General features: G+C 35.4%; 2 protein-coding genes across 9 annotated transcripts in view; one reads left to right on the forward strand and one right to left on the reverse strand.

Moving 5' to 3' along the window:
• Positions 1 to 13,144, forward strand: part of LOC105202329 (carcinine transporter) — a 59,751-nt gene extending 46,607 nt beyond the window's left edge. For 2 of the 4 annotated variants that reach the window (XM_011170784.3, XM_011170783.3), the window contains exons 2-10: positions 3,612 to 3,879; positions 7,823 to 8,033; positions 9,226 to 9,484; positions 9,723 to 9,915; positions 10,088 to 10,306; positions 10,386 to 10,600; positions 11,018 to 11,193; positions 11,285 to 11,457; positions 11,602 to 13,144. In XM_011170784.3, the coding sequence (XP_011169086.1) occupies positions 3,623 to 3,879; positions 7,823 to 8,033; positions 9,226 to 9,484; positions 9,723 to 9,915; positions 10,088 to 10,306; positions 10,386 to 10,600; positions 11,018 to 11,193; positions 11,285 to 11,457; positions 11,602 to 11,710 (1,812 nt within the window). In that variant the 5' untranslated portion in view covers positions 3,612 to 3,622 and the 3' untranslated portion in view covers positions 11,711 to 13,144. Of the gene's footprint in view, positions 1 to 923; positions 1,101 to 1,144; positions 2,025 to 3,611; positions 3,880 to 7,822; positions 8,034 to 9,225; positions 9,485 to 9,722; positions 9,916 to 10,087; positions 10,307 to 10,385; positions 10,601 to 11,017; positions 11,194 to 11,284; positions 11,458 to 11,601 lie in introns of those variants that run through there. The other 2 variants (XM_039449081.1, XM_011170781.3) reach the window with 2 other exon arrangements.
• Positions 12,254 to 25,558, reverse strand: LOC105202331 (organic cation transporter protein). 5 transcript variants are annotated; one of them, XM_026132667.2, is made up of 11 exons: positions 25,022 to 25,177; positions 24,834 to 24,902; positions 19,009 to 19,284; positions 18,544 to 18,736; positions 17,483 to 17,741; positions 16,838 to 17,030; positions 15,034 to 15,139; positions 14,853 to 14,956; positions 14,331 to 14,545; positions 14,074 to 14,249; positions 12,254 to 13,625 (listed from the first exon to the last, which is right to left on the reverse strand). In XM_026132667.2, exons 3-11 carry the CDS (start codon positions 19,278 to 19,280, stop codon positions 13,407 to 13,409), a joined length of 1,737 nt encoding a protein of 578 aa, XP_025988452.1. In that variant the 5' UTR covers positions 19,281 to 19,284; positions 24,834 to 24,902; positions 25,022 to 25,177; the 3' UTR covers positions 12,254 to 13,406. The 5 variants fall into 5 exon arrangements, with proteins under 5 accessions (XP_025988452.1, XP_039305018.1, XP_011169091.1 ...); XM_039449084.1 differs by lacking the exon at positions 24,834 to 24,902 and having other exon boundaries at positions 25,022 to 25,558; XM_011170789.3 differs by lacking the exons at positions 24,834 to 24,902; positions 25,022 to 25,177 and adding an exon at positions 22,236 to 24,817.
• Positions 25,559 to 25,902: the final 344 nt, after the last annotated feature.

Here is a 25,902-nt window from a genome sequence, read left to right on the forward strand (position 1 = left end):
ACATACAATATATGTACATATTTTATTAATTTTACCGATAGTTTTGTCTCATTTTTTTTATACATTCTTAACTTTTGCTTATAATTGTATTAATCTAATACATTAATTTCTATAATACATAAAATATATAATATATAAAAATAAAAAATTAAATAATTGATGATAATTAACGCTAGTTTGGATAGATGCACGCGATGATATAATCATGCCGAATTGTGATCTATTATTTGGGCTTTTTCATGAATGACGAACTTCCTCGTGATTCATGTAAAATTTTTCTACATTTTTTCCCTTTTGTCATACGAAGAGATTAATGACGCACGTTCCTCTAATTGCTTTTTGATTGTAACCAAGATTATAACCTATTCTTGATTCGTTAATTTCTGCTCATTACTGGTTCTTATATCAGAATAAGAAATTTTACTATTCGTAATAGATTTTAAAAAAGGCATGCAAAGCGTAAATGTTCTTCATTGGTTTAAATTATTGGCATCTAATTGAACGTTACAATTGAACAGGTGTTATAAATCATTGAGATTGAATTGGTTAATTTTTCTTATTATTTAAATATTGACATCATTTTTTGATTAAAAGTGTCACATTATTCTGTTAATTTTAATTGGAAATAGATGTAAACAATGTTTTGTCTCACTGATCCCAACTTATGTAATTCTCGAAACTTTGCCGAAACGTTTAACTAAATAAAAAACCCGTTTTGCATCTTTTCTGACTTTAAAATTACTTGCAATTGGTAATTACATCCTCATTAAATCACCAATACAGCATACATAACGAGATACACTAATCAGCCCGGAATGAGAGATACTGTCTTGTTTTATCATCCTTAATTTAATCAAATTTGCATTTCCAGTAGGATTAATGTTAGGTTTAGAGTTTTTCAAATGCATTTAACATAATTACAGGAATTGTGGAAAAAAAAACAGAAGATAAAACAATTATAAAAATCGTTGTTTATTGTATACAACAAGTTATGTAACAAAATAAAAAGTTTCAAGGTCTTTATTGGATACCGTCTCTCCGAGACTGGAACTTGCTAACCGGAAGGCACACAAATCAACTTACATATTTTATTTAAAAACGTAAGTAGTTATTATTAAGTATCTAATCTTGCCGGGTTTCCGGGACTTTTTTTCAAGAGAGAGTTTATCTTTTCATGCACTGACAATGAGCCCTAGACCCACTGATTAACATAGCTGCTTTATCTGAAAGTATGCTGATATCTTTTTGACATGTCGCTTGGATTTTTCGAAGGGACTTTGTTCCTTCGGACGAGTGGACGTTGAAAATAACGCACACTCGCGCTCTTCCCTTCCCCGCTTATTACATCGGTGCACTCACCTGCATGCGAAACACATTGCGCGCGAAAGGTCGCGGCTCACCGCGGAGAGGAGGCCGATGACGTTCGCGGAACGAGTGCGTGCGCGATCAGGAGAGATCGCGATCGCGCGCGTGCGTACGCGAACGCGGTGAAAAGGACAAAAAAATCACGAAATCCCCATTTGTCATACGCGCGTTTCTCGTGACGTCACGTAAAACGTGATCCGTTGCGACACACCGTGCGTCGACAGCAGGTCGCGTTTTATCCGATCCGCGCCTTGGCTTCCACCGGTCCCTGCCGGTTCCCCATCAAGGTGGGGAAACGCGTGGTTTTCTGTATCTGTAGTGGAAGACTATAAAGCCCCACCAATCGGCTGCGCTGCCGACAGTCCGCGCGCTTCTCGAAACAATAATGTAGTGCGTGAAAACGATCTGAAAAGTCGATCGGCGACGAAGCTATCGGGAAAATCGGGATCTCCTTCAACGGAGACTTTTTCGCGCGATCGATCCCGCGAGATCAAGACTGTATCGGAATATATAGTTTTCTACACATTCCGCGCTCGAAATATATATATATTCCGTTCCTTTATTCCTTACGGTCTTTGTAAAGTGAATCGCTTTGTGGATTAATTTGTACGTCGATTCATCGTGATTCTTGACACTGCTCTCCTCACGAGACTCAACAGGTAACTTCTCATGCCATCAGATATTTCTTCTCTCTCTCTCTCTCTCTCCTTTTTACACAATGCGGAAGGATTTTCAAGAAGATATTAAAAAATTTTTTTTGCACAAGAAAGACTCTAGTTTATTTCTTTTCTATATCGCCGTTAAAACTGAGATACAGCTAAAGAAAGATGTAACGAATAATTTCGTAAAATCTAATTTTCCATGTAAATAGTTACACGATATTCTTTTATTTTTCGTAAAAAGAATAACTTCTTGATTTTTATATCACGTTGTTTGCTACACATTCTGTTAATTACTTAACTGTCTGAAGTGTCAATCATTCATGCTTACATTGCCATATGAAATTACCTATTTCCGTTATAAGAAAATATCACGGAATTTACGGTTGATAGATCACCCGAAACGGGGCAAGTGTTGAATCAGTGGACAAAGCGAGTAAAAGGAATTAAACTGCCAATGAAATTAAACTGAATTAACGAGGCAAGGGATTGCAAATTGATAGACGAGACAGGATGTTAATTAGATTCGAGTGGATCAGCGGAAGTACAGCAGTGTGTTATTAATACATTAACAAGGCTTCATTGTTTCTGCGATTTCACTGATATTGTTCCTGTTTTCTTGTTCGACTATTTTATAGTGCAAATTTCTATTGAAAGCTATTTCCTGTACTCCCCCGCAAATGCGTATCGCGCTTTATGAATATCTGATCGCATTATTAGCGTTGATGACTTACACGCTGCTCGTACACGCGTCGAGTCTTACGTATCGTCGAGGACGATATATAATTGCTCAATGTAATTACTTCTGCACTGAATTAATGTGGCGTTCAAGTCGCTCATGCAACGTCGTTTCGATATCTTGTAAATTTCAATGACATAGCCGTTACGATTTTTCATTTTAACACGTGCGGCGATAGGCTGCGATCATAGGATACATACGCTGAATTATTTGTGAATTCACCCAAAGGCGCTTTCTCCAAATCTGTTCGAAGAAAGCGTTGCACACTGACAACGAGAGAAAAAAATTCTAAATTTTATTAAATCTATGACTCAACGTCGAAATTATTAAATCGACATGTAATCGTCAATTCTATTATCTCTCATTTCCGTCTGATCACGTCAACTTCATTACCATACTCGTTGTTCGTCGAAATGTTTACTCCGACTTAACAGTCAGAAAATCGTCTCTTTCAAGATAGTTTACAGCTTCGACGTTCCATCTTGTCGTTTAGTATTTAACATTAAACAAAAATATTGTATAAAGACGAAGACCAGTTACACGCGTTGTCGTGACGTTTGCTATGTCATAATAACGATCTTTTATTTATTCCCATTTGTTTTCTTTTCCTGCGCTCATCGTCACATACAAACGCAGATCCACTCGGCTCATTAGCGGCGTAATGATACTGAGCGTCTCGCGCCTCGTTATCGCATTATGCATTTTGTTCTTTGTTCTCACATGTCTACCGTCTCAGCGAACGGGACCGCATGCCCACGTGGGCACCGTCGATACTCGACGATTCTTCTTCGCCGTAAACATTCCTCAGGGGGTTTCACGGGCGTGGGCGTTTCTGTCACTCTTTCCAGATATCACGACGATGACGGTCATGGCCGAGTCCGCGAAAGTCGAGGAGGGCAACGAGAAGATTGAGAAGAAGATCGAGAACTTCGACGATATCCTACCGTACGTCGGCGAGGCGAGCAGATACCAGTGGTTCTTGTTCTTCCTGCTCCTACCGTTTACCTTCGTTTACGCCTTTTTGTACTTCGCGCAATTCTTCATCACTCTCGTGCCCGCCGAGCATTGGTGTACCATACCAGAGTTGGATGCCTACAATCTCACAGATCACGAAAAGTAAGTTTAATTGGGAGATGCAAGACTTTCGGCACTCTCGACATTTTACACGCGCACTCACAAAGCGACAGATAAACATCATTTCATACTTAGATAATCGTGATGAATAAAATACTTAGATAAATAAAAATGGAAAAATAAAATATTTAAAATTTTACCTAATTATCACGAAGCAATTTACGCGAATCTGTAAGATATTTTTATGCAAGGAAAATCGAAAGACGAAAGATTTCTGAGATTTGAAAGTTTTAACAATGCCTAAGACTGTCTTGCAATATCAAGGAACAAGAAGTGGGGAAGGTAGTGAAATTCTTCCAACTTCATTTCATAACGACAGTTCAAGTTCGGTCGGCTCGAGCTGACCAAGACCTTGGGCCATGGTCGGCTTGGCTTATATATAGATTTACCCTTGCGTGTTGGACTTTTTGTCTATATAGTGTGTCTCGAACTACCTGCGCCGTTTTGTCATTCTTACAAGAATGTGATGACACCGATAATTTTTGGATTATTAACAATCGAAAATTTCAAATTTGTTTTTTTACAAATTAGCTTGCTTTTGGAAAAGTATTTAAAGATACTTTGAAGCTATTGTAATTAAATTTACAGAAATTGTATGGATTGACAAAGTATCAGAAAAAATGTATAGACTGTATAATTCATCTTTTTCTCCCATAATGAAATTTTATTATTTCCACATACACACAAAAGCTATTAATGATTCAATTAGTGTTATCTTTTGTCTTGCTTGAAGGGAAAAATAATAAAAACACCCAGAAAAAGTTATGTTTAAATTGATGAAATCATTTCTTTAACTTGGTTTTTTTAAGTTGAAATGAAAATACTTTTGAGGAAAATAAAAATTTATTTGATTTCAAGAAATGACGTTATTCTTTTTAGAGTAGTCTTTTTAGAGTAAATAAATTATTTGTTCAAATTATTTGTTTAATTTAAGCAAATAATTTTTTAATTCTAAAAAAGTTCACAGAAATGTAAGAGATAATTTAATCTAGTTTTAAAAATGTATTTCTTTCATTTAAAAAAAGATCTGCATTTCACCAAAAAATTTTTTCAAATCAAAGAAACTTTTCTTTAACCGTATAGCAATGCACAAATTTCTTTGATTCAAATAAATTTTTTTTGTTACTCGAAAAAACTTTTCTCTGGGTGAAGAAACGCTGATAAAAATAATGAAAATTTTATTATTTAATTATTTTTATCGACGTTTCTGTCAGACTTTCCCAAAATTAAGTAACACAAGCTGTTTGAGATAGAAAGCATGAATAATAAAATTATTTCCTGATTGCGCCACTTAAGAAGTAAAATGAGACGACAAAGATAAATATCTTCTTCCGCGACGCGATTTAATTTACGTCCTAGTAATTCCGTCCTTGTTCCGCGAAAAGAACATTTTTCTAGAGTAAGAAATATAATTGCCTCTAATTACGTTATACATTTCTTACATGCTTTCAGCCATAAACGTGTTATACAAATAGAAGTGCATAATTACATCTTTTTTCACTTTTTTCCTTAAGTGAGACATAAGCTTTCCGTATCAATGCAAATAGACGTGTGTGAGTTAAAATCATACCGTTCAATAGACGTAATTTTCGAACTCTGGCGGATGTGTTTCTCATTTTAAAACGTACACTCTTCTGTGCTTCCAAGTAATTCGGAATAACTGTCCAGTGTTTTTAGCGATTCGCGTGTTGTGCGGAGATAATTATGCCGAGCGTTTCTGTATGTATGATTGTCAAGCAGGAAAATCCCATCGCTACGTACGTGATTCAGATAAGACTCGATTAGCAGTTTCTACTGGTTTTTAATAACCGTATCCGAAGTTTCTGGAAACCAGTTTGGTTGTCGACCTCGAAGGGATTCCACAGGAATTCCATGAGAGAAAAAGAAAGGATAAGGAGAAAAAAAAGGAGAAAAAGAAGAGAGACAGGGAAATCTTCTTTTCACTAAAAGACTAATTGAGAACGGACTTTTCCTCCTCTCCTTCCAACCGAGACGAAACCGCAAAGGATAGGAAGACCGTCAAAATAACTTAATTTGTGCCTAAATGATGGAACTTTTCTTATGCACGTTATATTTTATATTTTTGAATGTGATGATTTGGAAACATTTATTTCCAAATAATTGATGGGCAAGTATTAAAAATCTCATTCAATGTAGTAAAGTTTTGTCGAAATCTGAACAAAAACTCTCTACGTGATATCTTCTTACCTTTTCTTTTTTATCTTATGTGTCTCTATGGCGCGCGCGCGCGCATGGATGCACAGGGTGTTCGGAAAGTGTCGGGATCCCTTAATATTTCGGAAACTAAGCATTTCCGAAGGAAATGTTTCAAACAAACGTTGTAAGATTTAAAAAGATCTATTAACTAATTCTAAAAGTTTGACCTTTGATGGCGTTGTTAAGATCAAGTCAAGGTCAAATCGATTTTTTAAAATAAAATACCCTATTTTTTATTCCAAAATCTAATAGCTAGTATCAAGAGCTTTTCAAAACACTATAATAAAGCTATTTTTCATTAAGTACTTTTCGAGTTACGAGGCTTGAAAGTTATATTAAATGAAGCTTGAAAGTTACAGTAGGCACAAACTACGTTATTTTATCGATCATCCTTTTTCTTTAAGAAAAGGCATTTATTAAAATCCGCGCGAGGCATTTATTAAAATCAATTATTAATGCGATAATTAAGGCAATCACTTTCAGTGAGAATAAAAGAGACACTCGTCGCATGAAATATGAATACTCCGAGAATAGCAGAAACGCGCGTGCCTCGAGATAAAATTGTCATTTTATTTTTCATAGGATTTATGGAACGTATAGATCGTGTAGAGTGACGTTCCCTGGGCGAAAATGGCACGTCTCCGTAGACAGGATCGAAGAACCCGTCTGCAATCACGCTACCTCGGTAAAAAAAAGTTGATAGAGAAAGATTGAGAACGGTAGGCTTTCTATCAATTTGTATCGTTTTCTATAAGCTGTATCGCAAACGCTCGCGAGCTCAGATATGAATCCTATCGTATTTTATCGGGTTTCTATGAGATTTGTATTTTATAGAAAACTTACGATAGAAATTCTACGATTTTTTATCGTATTCTCTCTATCGTGTCTAACGGAATATTAGTAAAATGACGAGTTAGCATCTATCGGTTTCTATCGTTATTTAACGAATAATTTGCATATTGATGATAAAAATTAAATCGTTATCAATCTTAGGTTATTCAAGTTTCTTTCGGTGCGCGAAATAAATAAAATCTATAAGATTAAATCTTTTTTTTTTAGCAAATTTTAAATCAGGAAGATTTCAAATGATGAAAAATTAAAAATATATAATTTTGTAGCAAAATGCTGTTTTTTAAATTCATTTTTGGACTAGCCATATTATCACCGATACATATATTACGAACTTTGTCATATTTTTATAAATCACGTCCTAAGCAATAAATATTTCGTTACTTTAAGTCTGGAATGTTAAACAACACTTTGACGAACATAATCGTTTAAGTTTTAATATAATACATTGATTATTAACAGTTATTCAATAAAATAAAAATGAGTGCCATATTACCTCCTTCTCATCTAATAACTCGACGTTAATAAAATAAGAAAATTCTTAGTTTACTGAAATCGGAAAATTTTTATAAATCCTCTTATACAATCTCTATATGCACCATTCACAGTAATGAATTCATGAATCAGATTCAAAACGATAGAATTTTATTCTATCGTTTTCTATCGAAAATTTTTACCAGGGTAGCGTAATGCTCGCTTCGGTCATAGATTACCACAAGTGTGCCATTTGTTTGATGCGCGTCACTCTTTCGTCGCGGAGCATTTATCACGATGCGATAACGAAATTAGAGGCATTAGAAGCATATCGTATTAGTTTATTGTTTTCCTAACGATTTTGTTTGCGTCTGGATCGCGATAGAATCGCGGTAGGGATTCCTCCAGCTACTGACGAAGAATTGAGGTTGGAGAGCGCCACGTTGTTCTCGAGATGCTACATGTACGATGTGAATTACACCGAGCTGCTCGAGCAAGGTGTCAGACAGGCCAATCTGTCGTGGCCGATAATCCGTTGCAAGCAAGGATGGACCTTCAATCACACGATGATACCGTACGCTTCGATCGCCGCCGAGGTAAGACGCGGCATTATCACTCGTCGTGAATCACTGTCGCCGCAGCTAATTGATTAATAAACTTGTCGATTGACGGCGCTCAGCGGTACGCTCAGCGGTACATCAACTGACTTAGCGCATTTTATCCTTATTCTCTTCTGCTAATCGCGCGGTTTCATTGTAATCTTACGAAACGAAAAGGAAACCGCTATCGAAAATCCCGTTTACGTACCGGTATTTTTTGACGTTGCGTAATATTCGCAATAAAAGTAGATTGTTATACTGATCACGTCGTCGAGGAGAATTTGTATTTTTCATGAATATGAAGTAACATGAGCTTATTGTTCACCGCAGAAAAAAAATAGCAGAACTTGTAGCTGCAGCTTGCTACGCAAGTGTAACATGTATAACTAACAATAGTAGATTTAATGGCGCTGTAAAGAAGTTATGTATTTTATAAAAATAACTACATAAGTATAATTATATCTATGTATACTCGGAGAAAAGCTTTGTTTAAATTGGTGAAATCGTTTCTTTAACTTGGGTTTTTTAAGGTAAAGTGAAAATACCTTAGAAGAAAATAAAAATTTATTTAGTTTCAAGAAATAACATTATTTTTTTAAATAAATAAATTTTATTTGATCAAATTATTTATTTTAATTAAATAAATAATTTTTTAATTTAAAGAAGATATTGACAGAAATGTAAGAATTAATTTAGTTGTTCTGGTTTTAAAAATATATTTCTGTTATTTAGAAGAGCGTTGCACAACCAAAGTATTCTTTGATTTTAACAAAAGAAACAACCAAAAGAAATTCTTTAAATCAAAGAACTGTTCTTTAACCGTATAGCAATGCACAAATTTCTTTGATTCAAGTAAATATTTTGTTACTTGAAGGAACTTTTCTCTGGATGTAATTATAAATATTAAACTTGCGTAAAGCAATAAGCTAGTTTTGTTGCATCAATCTATAACATTTTTTTCGTGTGATATTTTATCGTTTATTTCATTTTCTGATGCAATTCAAGCTTCTCAGCACTGCAGTTTATAAAGCTAAAAAGAGAGGCTCATGATAAAAATTATTTATAGAAATTATCTTGGTGTTTAATCACAGCATATATTCACCTACAAAGACGCAGATAAATAAATCGTGACGACATTATTAACAATAATATCTTCGCGCGATTATAATAATGTGTACCATCTCGCCAGCTCGAGTGGGTTTGCGACAAGACTTTCCTTGGATCCGCCGCCCAGTCGGCCTTCTTCGTCGGCAGCATTATCGGCGGTCTAATATTCGGCTACATAGCTGATCACTACGGCAGAATCCCGGCGTTGGTATCCTGCAACGCGGTAGGATTCTTCGCCTCCATCGCCACGGCGTTCTGCAACAGCTTTTGGTCTTTCTGCATTGCAAGAATGATCGTCGGATCGTCTTTCGACAATTGCTTCAACGTACTCTTCATCATCGGTACGTATCGTCGCGATTGAATGAAAAATTACTTAAATCTATTTTTTTTGTCCGAACAAGCGGCCTACTAAGGAAACACGAATAGGTATTTCTCTTTCTACTAATCAGTAGCATTGATTAAAAGTACTTTGAACTCTCGATTTGAATAATGAAATAGAATTCTAACGCGACGGAAATTATCATTGCGATTATCATATTCCCGGTTGTCGTTACTCTGATCTGATAACTTTGGTCACAGTGATCGAGTACGTCGGTCCGAAATACCGAACTCTGGTGGCAAATATGTCCTTCGGGATTTACTTTGCCGCTGCCGCTGGTCTTCTGCCATGGATCGCATATTGGATCGCAGATTGGAGAATTTTAAGCGTCGCCACTGCGTTCCCGATGATCGTCGCTTTCCTCGGTCCGTGGCTCGTCCCAGAAAGTGCACGGTACTTGTCCTTACTCTTATCGTCTTGCGTCGAATTTGTAATATAAATAAAATAACTATTGTCTTGCTTTAAACTTTTTTGTTTCTAATAAATGAATTTGTAATTGTTCTTCTGATGCAAATAGGCATTAAAAAGACAGTCGATAGGTGCGTGATAATTTGCCTATTCTTAGATGGTACATCATGAGCGGCAACGTTGACAAGGCAATTATCATGCTAAAGAAATTCGCCAAGGTCAACGGCAAGGAAGTGAAGCAGGAGGTGTTCGAGGAATTTGAAAAGAGCTGCAGGAGCATGATCGAAAAGGACCAATCGCATAACCAGTACACGGTCCTGCACCTCTTCAAATTGCCCCGGCTGGCTCGCATCACCGTCATGCTCGTTATTTATTGGTAAGTACCGAAGAGATCAGTTCCAATCTATTCGCCCTATTCGCTCGACACAACTGTTGATTGGTTAATTGACTCTCAGGCTGTTGATGATTCTGGTATTCGACGGACACGTTTGGAACATGAAGCTCTTGGATCCCGACGTATTCACGTCGTTTTCTTTAGCCGCGATGACCGAACTTCCGGCGGCGATTTTGCTGGCACTTTTCCTCGACAGATGGGGCAGACGATGGATGGGCTTCGCTTCTATGTTCATATGCGGCATTTTCTCCTTTATCGCCATCGGTACTCCCCCGGGTAAGTTACATTATCACTCTCATTAATTATCCAGATAGTAAGCTGACATTATTTGACGTCATTTTCACGTCAAGATGTCATCAAAAACGTTCAAGTGACGTCAAGTAACATTAATTTGCTACCCGAGTAGTCTCAAGTTTATCTTATAAGTTATTTAAAAAAGAAAATAAAAAAAATAAAATTCTCAAGATATAAAAGAATAAAAAATAAAAAGAAGGAAGACAAGATTCTCGATTCTGTTGATCTTTTCAAGACCCTATCTCGAGTAATATCTTAAAATGCTGTGATTGATTGATGGTATCTTATGACGGTACTTGAAACGTAAGAATGGACTATGAATATCCTAGAGTCTCATCGGATCGCGAAACAGCGCTTTTGTAAACGTATGCCGCATTTGCATAACCCGCGATATTGCAGGTGCACTAACCGTCACTATGGCAATTTTGGCGCGCCTGGGTGTCAATATCGCCGCGAATATCGGTTTCCAATACGCAGCCGAGATGTTGCCGACCGTAGTGCGGGCGCAAGGTGTGTCTCTGATTCACATTATTGGCTACATCGCTCACATCGTCGGACCCTACGTGATCTATCTGGTAAAGTATCTTGATCCTCTCCGTGCGTGATCAACGAAATTGAATTATTATCAGGTTGATTAATTGGGTCGATCATTATTATTATTTTCAGGCCGACATCAATCAGCATTTGCCGCTGATAGCTCTTGGCCTTCTGTCATTTCTCGATGCGTTCTTAACTTTAGCGCTACCGGAAACTTTAGATCAGGAGTTGCCTGAAACTTTGCAGGAGGGTAACGACTTTGGCACGGATCAGAGCTTTTGGTGGATCCCCTGCATATCCTCGTAAGTTCTCTCTTTTTCTCCCTTTTTCTTGCGTTCACGTTTTCTCTCGTTTCTTAAAAAAAAAAATATTGAGAGCTTCTCTTCATTTTTATCTCGTAATAATGATCTCACAAACTTATTATCTCTAAAAAAAAATTTGTACAGAACTCCGCAGTTAAAGAAATCGCTGAGGAAGAAGATGAAGAAGGAAGGCATAACGAACTCAGCCTTCCATCACGGTAGTATTCAAACTATCGACTGTACGAGATTATAACGGCCGTTCATACGGTATTCGTTGACGGTAATTTGCCAAATCGTTATGTAAATATCGCGGCCAAATTGTCCGCGTGTGTGTGTGTGTGTGATCTTAGGTGTTAAACTGAATGACGCGATGGACACATCAAGTGCAATAACGTGCAGCAGAAGTGGCGCGGGACGCAAATACGAGATATAAGAATGCAGGATTCAATTCCGCGCATCCGACTAGGTGTACATACTACACGCTCCAGATGGATACGAGTGCCAACGCGAATGCGCAACATCGAAGTCGACGCGACCGTCGATACGAGAGTGCCAGATTACTTTTCCGAATCGTTTCCATCGCGACGCGACGTTTCCATTTCGACTTTCTCCTCTCTCTTTTTCAGGATGCAGCTGTGTGTACAAAGCTATTTGAAGTAGTTTTAGCGAGACTAGAGCTGTGTTCGGGAAGCGCGTGATTCCGTCATTCTATCTTTATTGTTCATTAAACGTAGAATAAAGGATAAAATGACACAATAGAGCTGACAGCACGCTCCGCGAACGCAGCCTAGAGTGGCGGGTGAGCTTCTCCGTTCCGTTCGCGAGATATCACAGGGATCGGAGATCGGTGTAATATCGATAAATCTTGAATTTTTTACATTACACAGAAGCCTAGTGTGCCAAATGCCGCGTTTTATTTACTCACGAGTAAACGTACGCCAAGTACACTGCTCAAAAGTATTTCCCCTCTTTGCCTTGAATTGATGGGAATTTTGAAATAAAGAATGAATTTCAATCTTTCGTCCTAATTTTCTAAATATTGAGCTTGATAGTAATCTTGATGGCTCAAAATTTTACATATCATATATTTAAAGCATATAATGAATTATAGGCGCAAAAGAAGTGCATACAAGAATCAGAGCGCGCAAATATTTTTGAGCGGCAGTGTAGATAAATATCGCGTGCTATTCATATACATTGTTCTCTACGAACTCAGTTGAATTAAAATGTCTTTTACAAAGGGATGTTCATCCCTTCGCTCATTGTTCCTTGTCTTTCCGATGAACGATGTCTCTGAGCCGGTACATAAAGGACAACTCATTTTCCGTATCGAGATACAAATACGGAGATCATCTTGTTATATTTGATATTCTTGAAAGGATGCGACGGTTTAGATGAACCATGCAAACAGATAAAGAGCCTGCCGTCGCTTTCTTGATATGTCATCAAGAGATTGTTGCGAAATTGCTAGCGGTGATAGCAACCGCGAATTAATTTTCGTTACATAAGTAGAAAATTTTAGATAATTTAATGTACATAGGCACGGCATGAAAACACTTTTTTCACCTTTCACTGCCAAACTTGGAAATTCTTTCGAAAATCGCGGAAGACGTCAATATTTCGCTCATCGCCATCTGAAGGTGGTCAAAATAATAGTATTAAATAAAAGAACAAGTTATTTCATCCACATGTAAACTAATGCATTTACTCTCAAAAGTAAATCCTCCCAGAAAATGCTCCTCAGATCGGGAAATCATTCCGATCTTGTCTGTGAACTTGGTTAATTCGTACAAAATAAAATGCTTACTTATCGTATTATCACGTGCCACGCGAGGCGCAGGTTTTTTTTTTAACTACATTTCCTCGGCGATCGCACCAAGTGTTATATAATTATGTAACAATTGTTAATTGTTCAATTGTTATATAACAATTGAATTGAATTGAAATGACTACAGCTCGCTTGGACGATAATGTCGATGTCGATTCGAACGCGGTCTCTCGCAGCAGGGTAGCGTCCAAAAACTTTGCTCCTTGCCAAACTCCTCTCCCTGACGTAGAGTCTGCGGAAGATCGCGGCCGAGCGTCTCTGGTAGGAACAGTATTAGAGTAGCGGCTGCAAATGATACGATGCTAATGATCATCATCGGCAGTCCTTCCCAAATCTTGGCCTGAAACATTTTCGATTGATTGACTAAATACCGAGCGGATAAAACTGGTAGTCTTGTCTAAAATGAGAATTTACAGCGTTTATTCTACATATTATATCTCAATAAAATTGCAGAAATTTTAGAACATTTCAAAATTCACGTATATGAAAAATTTCAAGAAAAGATGTAACTTCCTCAGTATTTCTAAAAAGTGTTTCAATTTGTATAAGAATAAAAATTTCTTGAAGTTTTTCAATCGTTTGTACAATAAACTATTTATAATGGAATATAATTTAATTTAATTAAGAAGTTTAATTATATTTAATTATATTAAATATAATTAAACTTCTCTCTTTACTAGAGTTGTAAAATAACTTCCCAATAATATTAGTTACATCGTCGATCATAACGCAGAATAGAGTTTGATAAAACGTTTTTTTTCTTACTTAAAAAAAAAAAATTAACTTACGCTATCCACTACGTATGGCGCGATGGAATGAGCGATAATGCCAAAAATGTGGATCAGTGCGACGCCTTGTGTCCTGATGGGGGTCGGCAACAGTTCAGCGGCGTATTGAAGGCCCACGTTAGCTGCCATATTCAAGCAAAATCGCGAGAGCACCGACATTGTCAGCTTTGCTGCGACTGAACGATAAAACGCATGAGACAACTGATCGCTCGATTTTTGTAAGAAAGACATTTAAAAGCACGTGCGTATGTACTTACTCGACTGTAATAGTAGTTCAGCGAAGCTGAAGAAAGAAGTCATGGCTAGGGTGATAAATCCGCAGAATCGGCGACCCCAGCGATCCAATAGCAATGTCAGCAGCAGCCCGGCCGGCAACTCGGTCGCGCAGGCGAGAGAGAAGGACACGAACACCGAACTCGGGATCAGCTTAAGCGAGTATACGTGGCCGTCGAAAGCTATCATTGTCAAGGACCTGGAAAATACCGAAAGTACATCCGTAACTTCGTCGCCGTATCTAATGCATTAAAGTGGAAAGCGGAATATACCGTCCGATCTCGAAAGCAGCAGCGCAGTATAAATTTAATGGATAGAACCTGAGACGCGTCGCCAAACTCTGTAGCTGCTTCCGGGAAAGGAGATTGCGTCAAAATATATCCTCTCGCGAAATGAGAAAGCGATATCTTGAAAAATTAATGTTCTACGAAGTCGAGGAGGATATATCGAATAAGGGAGAAGACGCGACGAAACGGTAGCAGAAAATTAAGTTACGTGTTACTCACCAAAAGAATATTAGCAGGATGGCGTTCTTCGCTAGACGCGGTAACTTCAAAATATCGAAGATGGTCGCGCTTTCCCTTTGAGTGTCGGTCGCGGTCAAGTTTCTCTGTAAAGACGATAACGTGAACGAATTTAGGTCACGGTCTCATGTCAGCTTTGCGTCTCGTTATCACTTTTACTTACAATAAAGACCTCGAAGATGCGCGTGTCGGGACACTTTCTGTTGATTTTGGCAATCCGTCGCAGCTTCTGCACCATTTTATCTATTCTGCCGTTGGCGACGAACCACCTTAACAGCGAAACAGTGTTCTATTTGACGGAAATAACAGTGAAACGAGCTTACAACTGCAATGAATTTCTACAAGCATCATGAATTTCTAGAAATCGTTAAGACTGTTTGTTTATTTGATTAAACGTCATTCTTATTTGATTTAAATCGGAAAGATAAAAAACAACGTTTGATGACAAAATTAAATAATTACTGAGGTAAATCGGAGGAAGATGCCAGTTGTAGAGAAAAGCCACTTTGATAATAGTTTTTTCATAAATAAGAAGTTAGCTGTTCTGATTGGGCATAAGTATGCCCTAGACTGTTGCAAAACTATGAAAGAAATTTCCGATACTAAAGAATCGATAAAGATTTGTAAGAATACAAAGTGATAAGTCGTGAAATGTGTTCTTTGCAATATATGACGTAATAACTGAGCTCTATGCTTACTTTAAAACTAAATAATTGTTATACAATTTTGAACCATATTTCATGGTAATCTCCTGTTTAGCACAGATTATATTTCATAAAATCATTATATGTATACGAACTGCAGTGACATCTTTTTCTATCACAAAATGCTAATATATACAAAATATAATTTTTCGAGTTTGACACCTTCATTAAATTTTTGGGTACTTTATATACAAATTTTGAACATTTTATATTTGCCAAATATTATTTTAAACTTGTAATAGTACCAAAGTAAAAGAAGTTGCTTCCCAAATTATCCATCTACGTTTCATAATTTATTTTTGTGTTTTTATAATTTAAACTTGTCTGCTGTAAATAAACATGCAAGTTTTTATTACGTATTATTTAAATATCACAATATTATTTAAATGCTCGTGACATCTTTTACATGAGATGGCATCTTCCCCATTTATATTTGGGAAAATGTCAGTTTTGATAAGCTTGATTAATTATTTTTTCCCGAAAGTTTGGAATATCAAAAATGAAACTTGAACTTTCTACTCTCCTTAGGTTATTTATATGAATAAATAAAGGCCTCAGGAATATTGTATTATTACGTTCTTGCCTAAAGTACGAAACTGTCGAGTTGATTGACGTGTTCTGGGAACGCTTAATTGTGACGAGCTCTGTCACTTGCCAATAAAGCCAGTGTTCTCTCTTAAATCGGTGGAGTGTTTTATTCATACGTTAGTAAAGGTAAGCGAATGTGCGTCCCGCCGGGAAATCCGCGAACGCATTTTCGTCGGACGCAACATTATTAATTTTTCACGATTTAATTCTATAACATAATAAGGCTATTCCAGAAAAAAATACAAGCATGGCATCTTTCCCCAACTCATTTTACCTTATGTACATTACCTCCCAAAAATATTTACTCACTCCAAGTTTTTTTATGTATTTCTTTTCTATGCCTAATTCTGTTCATTATGCCTAGTTCTGTTCTGAGAATATAGTAAATTCTGTTGTATTTTTTTTATATATGTAAAATATTTTTAGTTATCAAGATCCTAAGTCCAACATCTCGAAGGTTAGGAAAGATGGTAATTCAGTCTTCTTCAAAATTTGCATCATTTAATTGGGAAAGAACAATGTAGATAAATACTTTTGAGAGTAAGTGTATTTGTGATTTGAATGGTTGGGTTAATTAATAGCATGCGATATGCTTAATTAATAGCTTACGTAAGACAGCTAACAATGAAATTGCGTACAGAATGAAGATTAAGAATTCGTACGATATTTATTTACCGAGCACTCTCGGGAAGAATCCACGGTGTGATAAAGACGCTCATCATCGGGATCGCGCTGACATAGGCAAAGAATCTCCAATCTGCGACATAGTACGCGATCCACGGCAGAACTGTGCTTCCAATGGCGAAGTATACGCCGAAGGCGATATTAACGACAAGGGTTCGCCTGTTCACGGCCATGTACTCGAGCACTGACAAGGTTTGAATTCGTTAATCAATATAAAAAGAGTGCCAAAATATTCAGTTTAACAGAATAATTAATAGCACGCGAGATGCTTAATTAATAGCTTACGTAAGACAGCTAACAATGAAATTACGTACAGAATGAATTGCGCGCCGTAATATTTACACTTATAAATATTCATAAAACCCGTCACAGATCGAATACAACGATCTTTCATCTCTGCCGAGCTCTTCCGGGTAGTCTACACGTAATACCATTCGTTACAATGAAAACTATATACGCGCATCGTTGCCGTAGAGATCCACAATCGAGATTTATGTAACACGTCAGAAAAAATATTGACCACGTATCTTCGCGTATAATTCTGGCTGAATGTCGAAATAGAATCTCTTGTTCAGTGCTGCAAGCGACGCGAACGATCGTCGTTGTGAAGGTAATCATTTTTCGCCAACCGCTCACCGATAATCAACGGGATGTTGATGCAATTGTCGAAAGCCAGACCGGTAAGAAATCTACAGACGGCGAAGGACCAGAAGGTATTCGCGCTCGCAGTCGCGATCGAGGCCAGGAGCCCCATGCCGTTGCAGAGCATCAAGGCGGGAATTCGGCCTCTGTGATCGGCGATCCATCCGAAGAGTAAACCACCGACGATAGAGCCGCAGAAAAAGATCGACTGTGCCGTCGAGATGAGGTATTCCCTGTCACATACCCAATCTAGCTAATCGCAAAGGGTCCAGAATTAGTGCGCAAAAAGAAACGCAACGTTCATCACGTTTTTGCACTTACGCATTTATTTTTATCTTATCTCTTCTTCTCTTCCTTGCACCGAGGAAAAGAATTTGCTAATAGCTATCAGATGAAATAATGCGAATTAAATATTTGGTTAATATTTAGTAAAAAAATTATTTTCATAAATTTTAATATTACAAAAATTGCATTCCTGAATTTTACTTTTCCACATATTTAGTAAATATAAATTTAATTAGAAAAATAAATTTAGGAAAATAAAATTAGTTTTAGTTATATTCATTAAAAATTTAATTGACATTATTTTATTCAACATTTGGTAGTTATTGAATTCTTTTTTTTATTGCGGCGAGAAAAGAAGAAATAAAATAATCAAATAGTCGAAATTGGTAATACTTACTAAATAATTGGAAAGTAAAATTATTTTTAATTACATTGATCAAATATTTAATTGACATTTTTTACTTAACATTTAGTAGCTGTTACCAAATTCTCTTTCTTTCTTTCTGCAATAGTTTAAATTACGCGAGGCACGCAATGTTTGTTACATTTCTGCGTTTACAGGAGTTACGTAAAATTAATTTTTATCTTATTTCTTCATCTCTTCCCACTGAATGAATTAGGATTGAAATCACGGAAAAGATTGCTCGTAATCTCGATTAATCGCACGATTGTTTGGCAAGAGAAGATACTCGCGAATCTCGATTTTCTCTCCGTATTTTCCATATATTTTGTACACACGACGTGAGAGACGCATTTAAGGTATACTTCACCTCAGCCGCTATGCTGGCATATGGAATCTGCGTGTAATTGTACTCCCATTGACTGCAGTCCATGGTTTTGTTTACCTTCCATTCGATCGAGCGAATATCTTTCCTGTGCTCTAATACAGCGAAATCCAAATCTCTCTGATGGCATTGGTCGTAATATGGATAATTTTGCGACTTCGGTATGCCAATCTCCACTCTGAAAACATCGATTCTAATATACGAAATATCTCTTTGCAGATAACAAGAAGATAGCATTGTGCAAAAAAAAACCGAGAGACTTGAACCCGATTAACCAATTTTTTTTTTAAACAACTCCGTTCCACAATCCAAAATTATTTTGATAAATCGCAAAGATGTACGTTGTCGAATATGGTAATAATTAAATTAGAATATAAATTTTTTAAAGTATTTCAAATATTATAAAATAATTTAGAATCTCAATGAGCGCGATCGTTACGAAAATTTTACCTTTCTTCCTGAGTAATGTTCAAAGAGACCAGTTCCTCTATCTTACACCAATGCTCATGCGGCACCAGGGTGAGGAAGAACTGCGAGAAGTACAGAGTGACGTACGCCACGCTGTAGGGAAGCAAGGCCAATAGAAGCAGCCATTGATATCTGCCAAAGTCACCGACATACGGCAACATATCATCGAAGGTCTCCAATTTTTGCCTCAGCGTGGTGCTTTCGTTCGGGTCTGCGACATCTATGGGGTTCTTCATGCCGTTCGAGTTCTTCATCGTCCTAAGGGGAATATTTGATACGCTAGGTTTACACTTGGCGAAAGTTGAATAAGAGAAAGAAGAAAAAAGAAAACGGAGCCCGTTCCGTCAACTGGATAACTCAAACTGAAAGAAAAGAACTTTTAAGACCGTTCGGAATATTTTGATTTAAAAGACATCCAGAAAGAAGAAAGTAACACGGACTAACTTACAGGCGCTAAACTAAAGCTGACGGACCACGTATATTTTTTTAATGTCCGAGATGATGGCAATATTTGCTGTTCGGAGAAAGAAGCTCTGAATTCTCTACGCAATCAAGCGCCCCTCTTATAATGGCGTAAGCAATAAATTACGCGATTCAAGTAAATTGAGTCCGATAAAAATCCGATAAAAATGAGTGGAGACTCTAACACTTCTGTTACGAGCGACTTAGGTTGCACGGTGCAAAGTCCGATGGAGCTTGAACAGTATCCTCGCGAAAATGTCAAACGGGGGACTCGAGGGGGAAGCCGATCTGAGCAACCGGCATTGTCCGAACGTGACGAGATCAAGTGGCTCGTGACGCGCGCCTCGATCGAGATAATAATGAAGATCAAGCGCAAGTTTGACGACCTGGCACGCGGTTAACGATGTTGGATGACGGTCGCTTTTCAACCCACTTAATATGATAATTACAATGCAGATAATATCGGATATTACGTAGGTAAATGTAGGCGTCGAAAATATTAGAGAATGTTAAAAATATATAATAACGTTTAACGAATTCTAAACAGATTTCTAAATTGGAATGCAGTACCTATACCTGCTGAATTAATAGAGAATTCGATTGGAGACTGTGCTAGTGCGTACGCAGACAAAAATGTCTTTTTGGATTTAATAATTTTTCTTAAATTCAAAGAAATTTATACATTGGAATAATTCAATCATTACGTGAACTAAAAATTGAAATTATTTAACTTTTCAAATAATATGTATGTATATCTTAAAATGAATATTTATTTGAAAAATATTGAATTCTTTTCCACTTAAACAATTTTATTGAACGTGGTTTCAATGAAAATATTATATCATTACAGTAAAGAAGTTTATTGTTTTAATTAATAATTAATAATTTAACGATTTTCATTTATATGCTTCAAGTTAATTTTAATAGTTTATTTTTGTTTAATATTGATAAGACAAATGGTTAGACAAATCAGTCGCATAGCTGCAGCCTCACCTATTGTGTGCTCAGTCATTATTATAATTTTCTTACAATGGCATATATTTTATCAAAATTTTTTGTATTATGCTGCACGCAATAAATTAAATTAAATTAAATTATTGAAATAAAATATAATTACTTATATTTATATCATTATTACGTAAAGAAAAGCCATTAATATAATTCGAAACATTACGTACTTTGTCTTCTCAATAAAGTGGCGCCTGAGATTTTTGCTCTCGTGAATGGTTAACACGACTACTTTTTATTCTTGAGAACCGAAAACATCGTTGCCCGCGATACTTGGCGATTGCATGTATCTGCGGCAAACGCCCCGGAGAAATACACATAAAAATTGAAGTACAGGAGCAAGAAGATATCGAAAGTTGTGGCTAAGGGTCAATGTCAAACGTAAACTCCGACGCGACAGATCACAAAGTGGTCCGACGCTGCCTGATAACGCAATGAGAATTACTTTTGAGCGTGCAGAAGTAACAAAAGATTCTACAAGATCGTCGTACTTGCAATCCCGCAAGACTTTGAGGATTGTCAAGAAATGGAAATAATAATCATGTAAAAATATAGTGCGTTTAAATCTACAATTTTAACACGTGTACGTAAATTTATGCGTGAATACGCATTTCGTGCCGAATTTGAAAATAGCGCGAAACTTATCACAAATTTATACTTACGTTGCTAATATCTTGCGGCTGACTGTTCATTAAGGTTAATTAGCAAAAACATTCAAAAGTTGTACCAACTTTGCGGTTGCAAATTTGTGATTGTATTCACTACTTGCCTTTTGATAAAATTAACGTTTTCTTGCGTAAAAAGGGTCGCTATCATGTCTGCATATAACTAACATTATGTGATGAGTCTACATCTACATGTTAAACATCCTCCACGAAGTCGGTCATTGATAGCCAATCGATAATTCACATTTTAACATTGCTTCATTTTAAATCTTTAGATGCATAAAGGATGTCTTTGAAAGATCCGAGAATTTACATTTCTCGCGATGTTTTTAATCATTTAATTCTTTAATAATTATTACAGATTTATAGCATCTTTGATCAAATTTTCTTCTTTTCCCTTTCTCTCCTTCTTCTTCATTTTTTCGAGAAACTTTAACATTTTTCGATGCTTTCGCTCTTTAAATCTATCGAAACACTTTCTTTGTTCACTGGGACATTTACCTTATAAACGTGTCTCTATACCAAGACACTTGCACCAGAAACTTATTATTGTTTATTAATCTTAAATGTATTTCTTTTTTTTTTAATTTAAATGTAATTTTTAAATAATTAAAGATATTTATAAAGTAGGTCATTTTAAATAAATATTAACGTTAAAAAATAAATTTGTTACACGAATGTTAGAATTGAGATTTCAATGATGTTCTTAAAATTTTTTAAGAAACGTTACGTATTTGTCAAGATAATACTTTCTTATATTTATTCTATAAACAATAGAAAAAAATATAGCATTTAAGAATAAGTATTTAAATTAAGCATTTTGGATTGTTCGGATATTGGTTCATTTATTTGTTTTAAACATTTTTTATAATTTTGGAATAATTAAAGATTTTTTTATATATTTAATTAATTACGTAATTAAATTATCGTAAATTCTTTTAGAAAAATTTAACTATCTTGGTTTTACATCATCATATCCTTAGTAGGTTACTGGGATATTTACCTTAAAACTTTTAAGTTTCAGCAAATCGCATGTTCATAAATTAATTGCACGTAATCTTCATTAGTACTTACACTTCTATTCTTCACGATGCACTGATTATGCGTTTTTTGCATATGCAATTTTATATCATTGAGTGCTCCTAGGAAATTTCAAGATTTATTCCACGCAATGTCTCACGTTGCAGGAAAAATAACGTTGCGTGGAAGAAATATCAATGATTATCACAAATCGTCAAAGAAATTATTGCAAATTAACAATGAATACTGATAATTCGTAATTATTATAATCGTAACTGTTGGAATGCCACTTCACTAGATAATAATTTTTAATGTCTATACACCATTTGCGGCGATATTTTTGCTGATTGACTGCGATTAAGCGACGACAGTAATAACGAGGCTTTCGCGTGAAGCGCAACTTGCTGTCTGAAGTGGAAACCCGATTGAGTACCGTTGATATAAGAGCTCGGCATGCGGAATATGATATATTAAACGTAGTACGTGTGTGTCAACATAACGACAATCGCGAGTAATAACAGAGGCAAGATAGTGAAGGAAGACTGGTAAGGAGAAGTTGATTCGAGTCAAATTCACACGCTTCTCTAATTTCGTCCTTGATTAAAATCTTGAAAGAAAGACATCCCCAAAATTCGGAGAAGCGAGAATATGTTATTGTTTCGAGATATTCGAGAATTGAGTTCAAAGTCTAGGTATCCTCGTTATGATCCGATGCTCGATATTTAAGCACGAAGACTTGTTATCTTGAATTTTGTGATTGGAGAAGAAAAAAAATCTCGCTGAGAATGATCTTGCTAAAAAAGCCATCATGCTACGGACGCATGACGAATACAAATTTGCCCCGTTTAGAAAAAAATTTTTTTCATTTTTAATTTAATTTAATTTATTACGTGCAACATAATACAAAAAATTTTGATAAAATATATGCCATTGTAAGAAGATTATAATAATAGCTAAGAATGATAGATGAGTCTGCAGCCATGCGACTGATACGATGCCTCATCTTATTAACATTAACATTGAACAAAAATAGACTATTTAAATTAATTTAAAGCATATTGCTAAAAAAATTAACATTGATAACACGATTAGATACATATACTGTTAAAAGCATTTCATAGCATTATAAAATGTATTTAATATTATTAAAACGTAATATAATATATTGCAATTCATTAACGTACGACTAAATTATTATGTAGATGCATTAAAATGACATTAAAGTTAAGATTGAACACCAGAAGATTTACAAACATTTTTAGAACAAGTTCGAAATTTATCGCAAAAAATGTATGTAAAAATAATATAGTTTTTTCCAAAAATAATTATGATTGTCTCTATCAATCTTTTTTCATAATACATAAAAAAAGTAATAGCATTGAATCCAGAAATCTTTTCTGTAGGTGTAGCGTCTCGTTACATGCCACAACGGCAAATTCAAAGAACTTTCTTTCTTAAACATGCATAAAAAATTCATTCATAACAGGATTCACTCAACACATTCGTAATGTATGCATAGAAAACTTACGTTCTTTCCGGGTTAAAATTGTATGTTTGCCGTTGGGCACCAGGGAAAAAAATCGATACGACCTTCTCAATATAGGTACATTTATAATGAAAGTTCTATATATGATACTTCGAAGACTCGTGATCAAAATTTGCGAGTTTACTGTCAACGATCAATCTATAATTTCTAAAATTTGAGGTTAATATTATATGGGGATTTTTCTAAAAAAAAGGCTTTAATTTACAAATTTACAATTTGTTGGAAAGGAAGACTTTAGAACTTGAAACACATCTTGAAGACTTTTTAGGTTCTAAATAAGAGAGGCATATATGAGAATGCAAAAAAAAGAATATCATCTAAAGTAGAATTTCTCAAATATATTGTGTGGACTCATTTTTTAAACGACAGACATCCATAAGACATCCAGTTTTAATAGTTGTGAAAAAGCACGAGGGGGATAGGACAAATAATCAATGATAAAGTGATTATTTTGAAAATTGATCAACTAATTATTTACTCATATTGTATACACCACTTTATTTCTACTATTTTACTTTTCCTTTATTTTTCAATTTTTGTATTGAATATAATTTTAAATTTATTTCTCCATTATATATTAATGAGGCATTACGATGTGAAGAATACGCTTTTTCTTATTTTTATTAACAGTTTTGACGTCGACGTCAATGTAAATTATTTTCATACGCAAGAAGTCTTGATAATTTTGAAATTTGATTCTTACCATCGTAGAAAAATTTTTCACAACTTACCAAAAATTGACCTACACCCTGATCCTTATTTCTAAAAAAAAATCAAGAGAGAAACTAATTCTTTGTTATACAGTGCAATAAACGGAAGCAAGCAAATTAGTTGTCTTAAGTCAAAAAGCTTTTAATAAAGCTAATTTTTTAAAGATAGATATACGTAGAAATTGACCTAAAACATGTGAAAAATGCATAATAATTGCATAATAAATTAATAATAAGAAACATCATCAACATAAATTTTATTTTAATGTATATAATTATTATTTAATTAAATAACTGATATAGAATTGAAAATAAAGAAAAAAAGCAGAAAAAATTGTTCAAGAAACTATATAAACAATCGATATGTCACTTGTCATGCCGATTTTATTGACTTACCGGATCTTCTACCGTTGATTACACACGTAATTACACGTTGGATTGACATTAAGTTGACCATCGAGATAACTACGCCGTCATGTAATAATTAAATGTTTATTTTACTCGAGTATTCTGGAATTCTACTCACGATAGATAATCATTAATCAAACAGGCGGATAATACTTTTTCGATCATTCTATATTTACCATCAGTATTTTATCACAGTATCGGAATGACCCTAACTTTCTCCATTCGTACGATCATCTTGCAAGCAAAATTTATCTCGGACGTCATTCGTTCAAGCCAGTTGTCGAAATTCGTGCAATTCCGGTACCGCTGCCTACGAATTCGCGACAATGTCTGGCGCGCTGTCGGAACTCACGTTTCGAACGAGCCAAACTTGCAAGTCAGAAATAAACTACGCGTGGAGGTCGATAAGCGTTGTGCTACTTAGGCATGAAACCTTGACCGCTATTCTGGTTAACGACGCTGCGACAAATTTGATGGAAATTTCTTTCCGCGAATTTGCAATAAATCAAATACAGGATGTTTCATCTTTGGACATTCGAAACACTTATCTGTTACTAGCGGTAATATAGAAAAATTAATTAAATTAATACTAATGTTAGAAAACAAATATTAGAAAATAAATGTTGATTTGTTAAATTAACGAATCAAAATCAATAAATTAAATATAAGAAGTAATTATGAAAGTCCAGATTACTTATGCGCGTGAAGATGATTAGCGTATCACAAATTTTACAATTTATTTGTTTATCAGCTACGACGCGATGTTAACACGAAATTCACAACATTAATATCATACAGAAAATGTTTGAAGAGAAGAAAAATGAAACAATTTTCAGTTGAAACGATTTCCATTATTTAAATTTTTCTTTTAATAAAAAAAATAATACAAATATTTGCTTCCCTAAGTCGAATAATTTTTCTTGTTTTCTTTTGCGACTCTCAATGTGATTACGCAAATCATCCTATATGATTCTATAACATTGTCTTGAACGACTACGTCAGTTGTGTCAGGTATTAGCGATTCACGTTATCACAGTGCCTAATGACGGCGCTCGTT

This window comes from Solenopsis invicta, chromosome 5 (genome assembly GCF_016802725.1).
Source record: "Solenopsis invicta isolate M01_SB chromosome 5, UNIL_Sinv_3.0, whole genome shotgun sequence".
Taxonomy (NCBI): domain Eukaryota; kingdom Metazoa; phylum Arthropoda; class Insecta; order Hymenoptera; family Formicidae; genus Solenopsis; species Solenopsis invicta.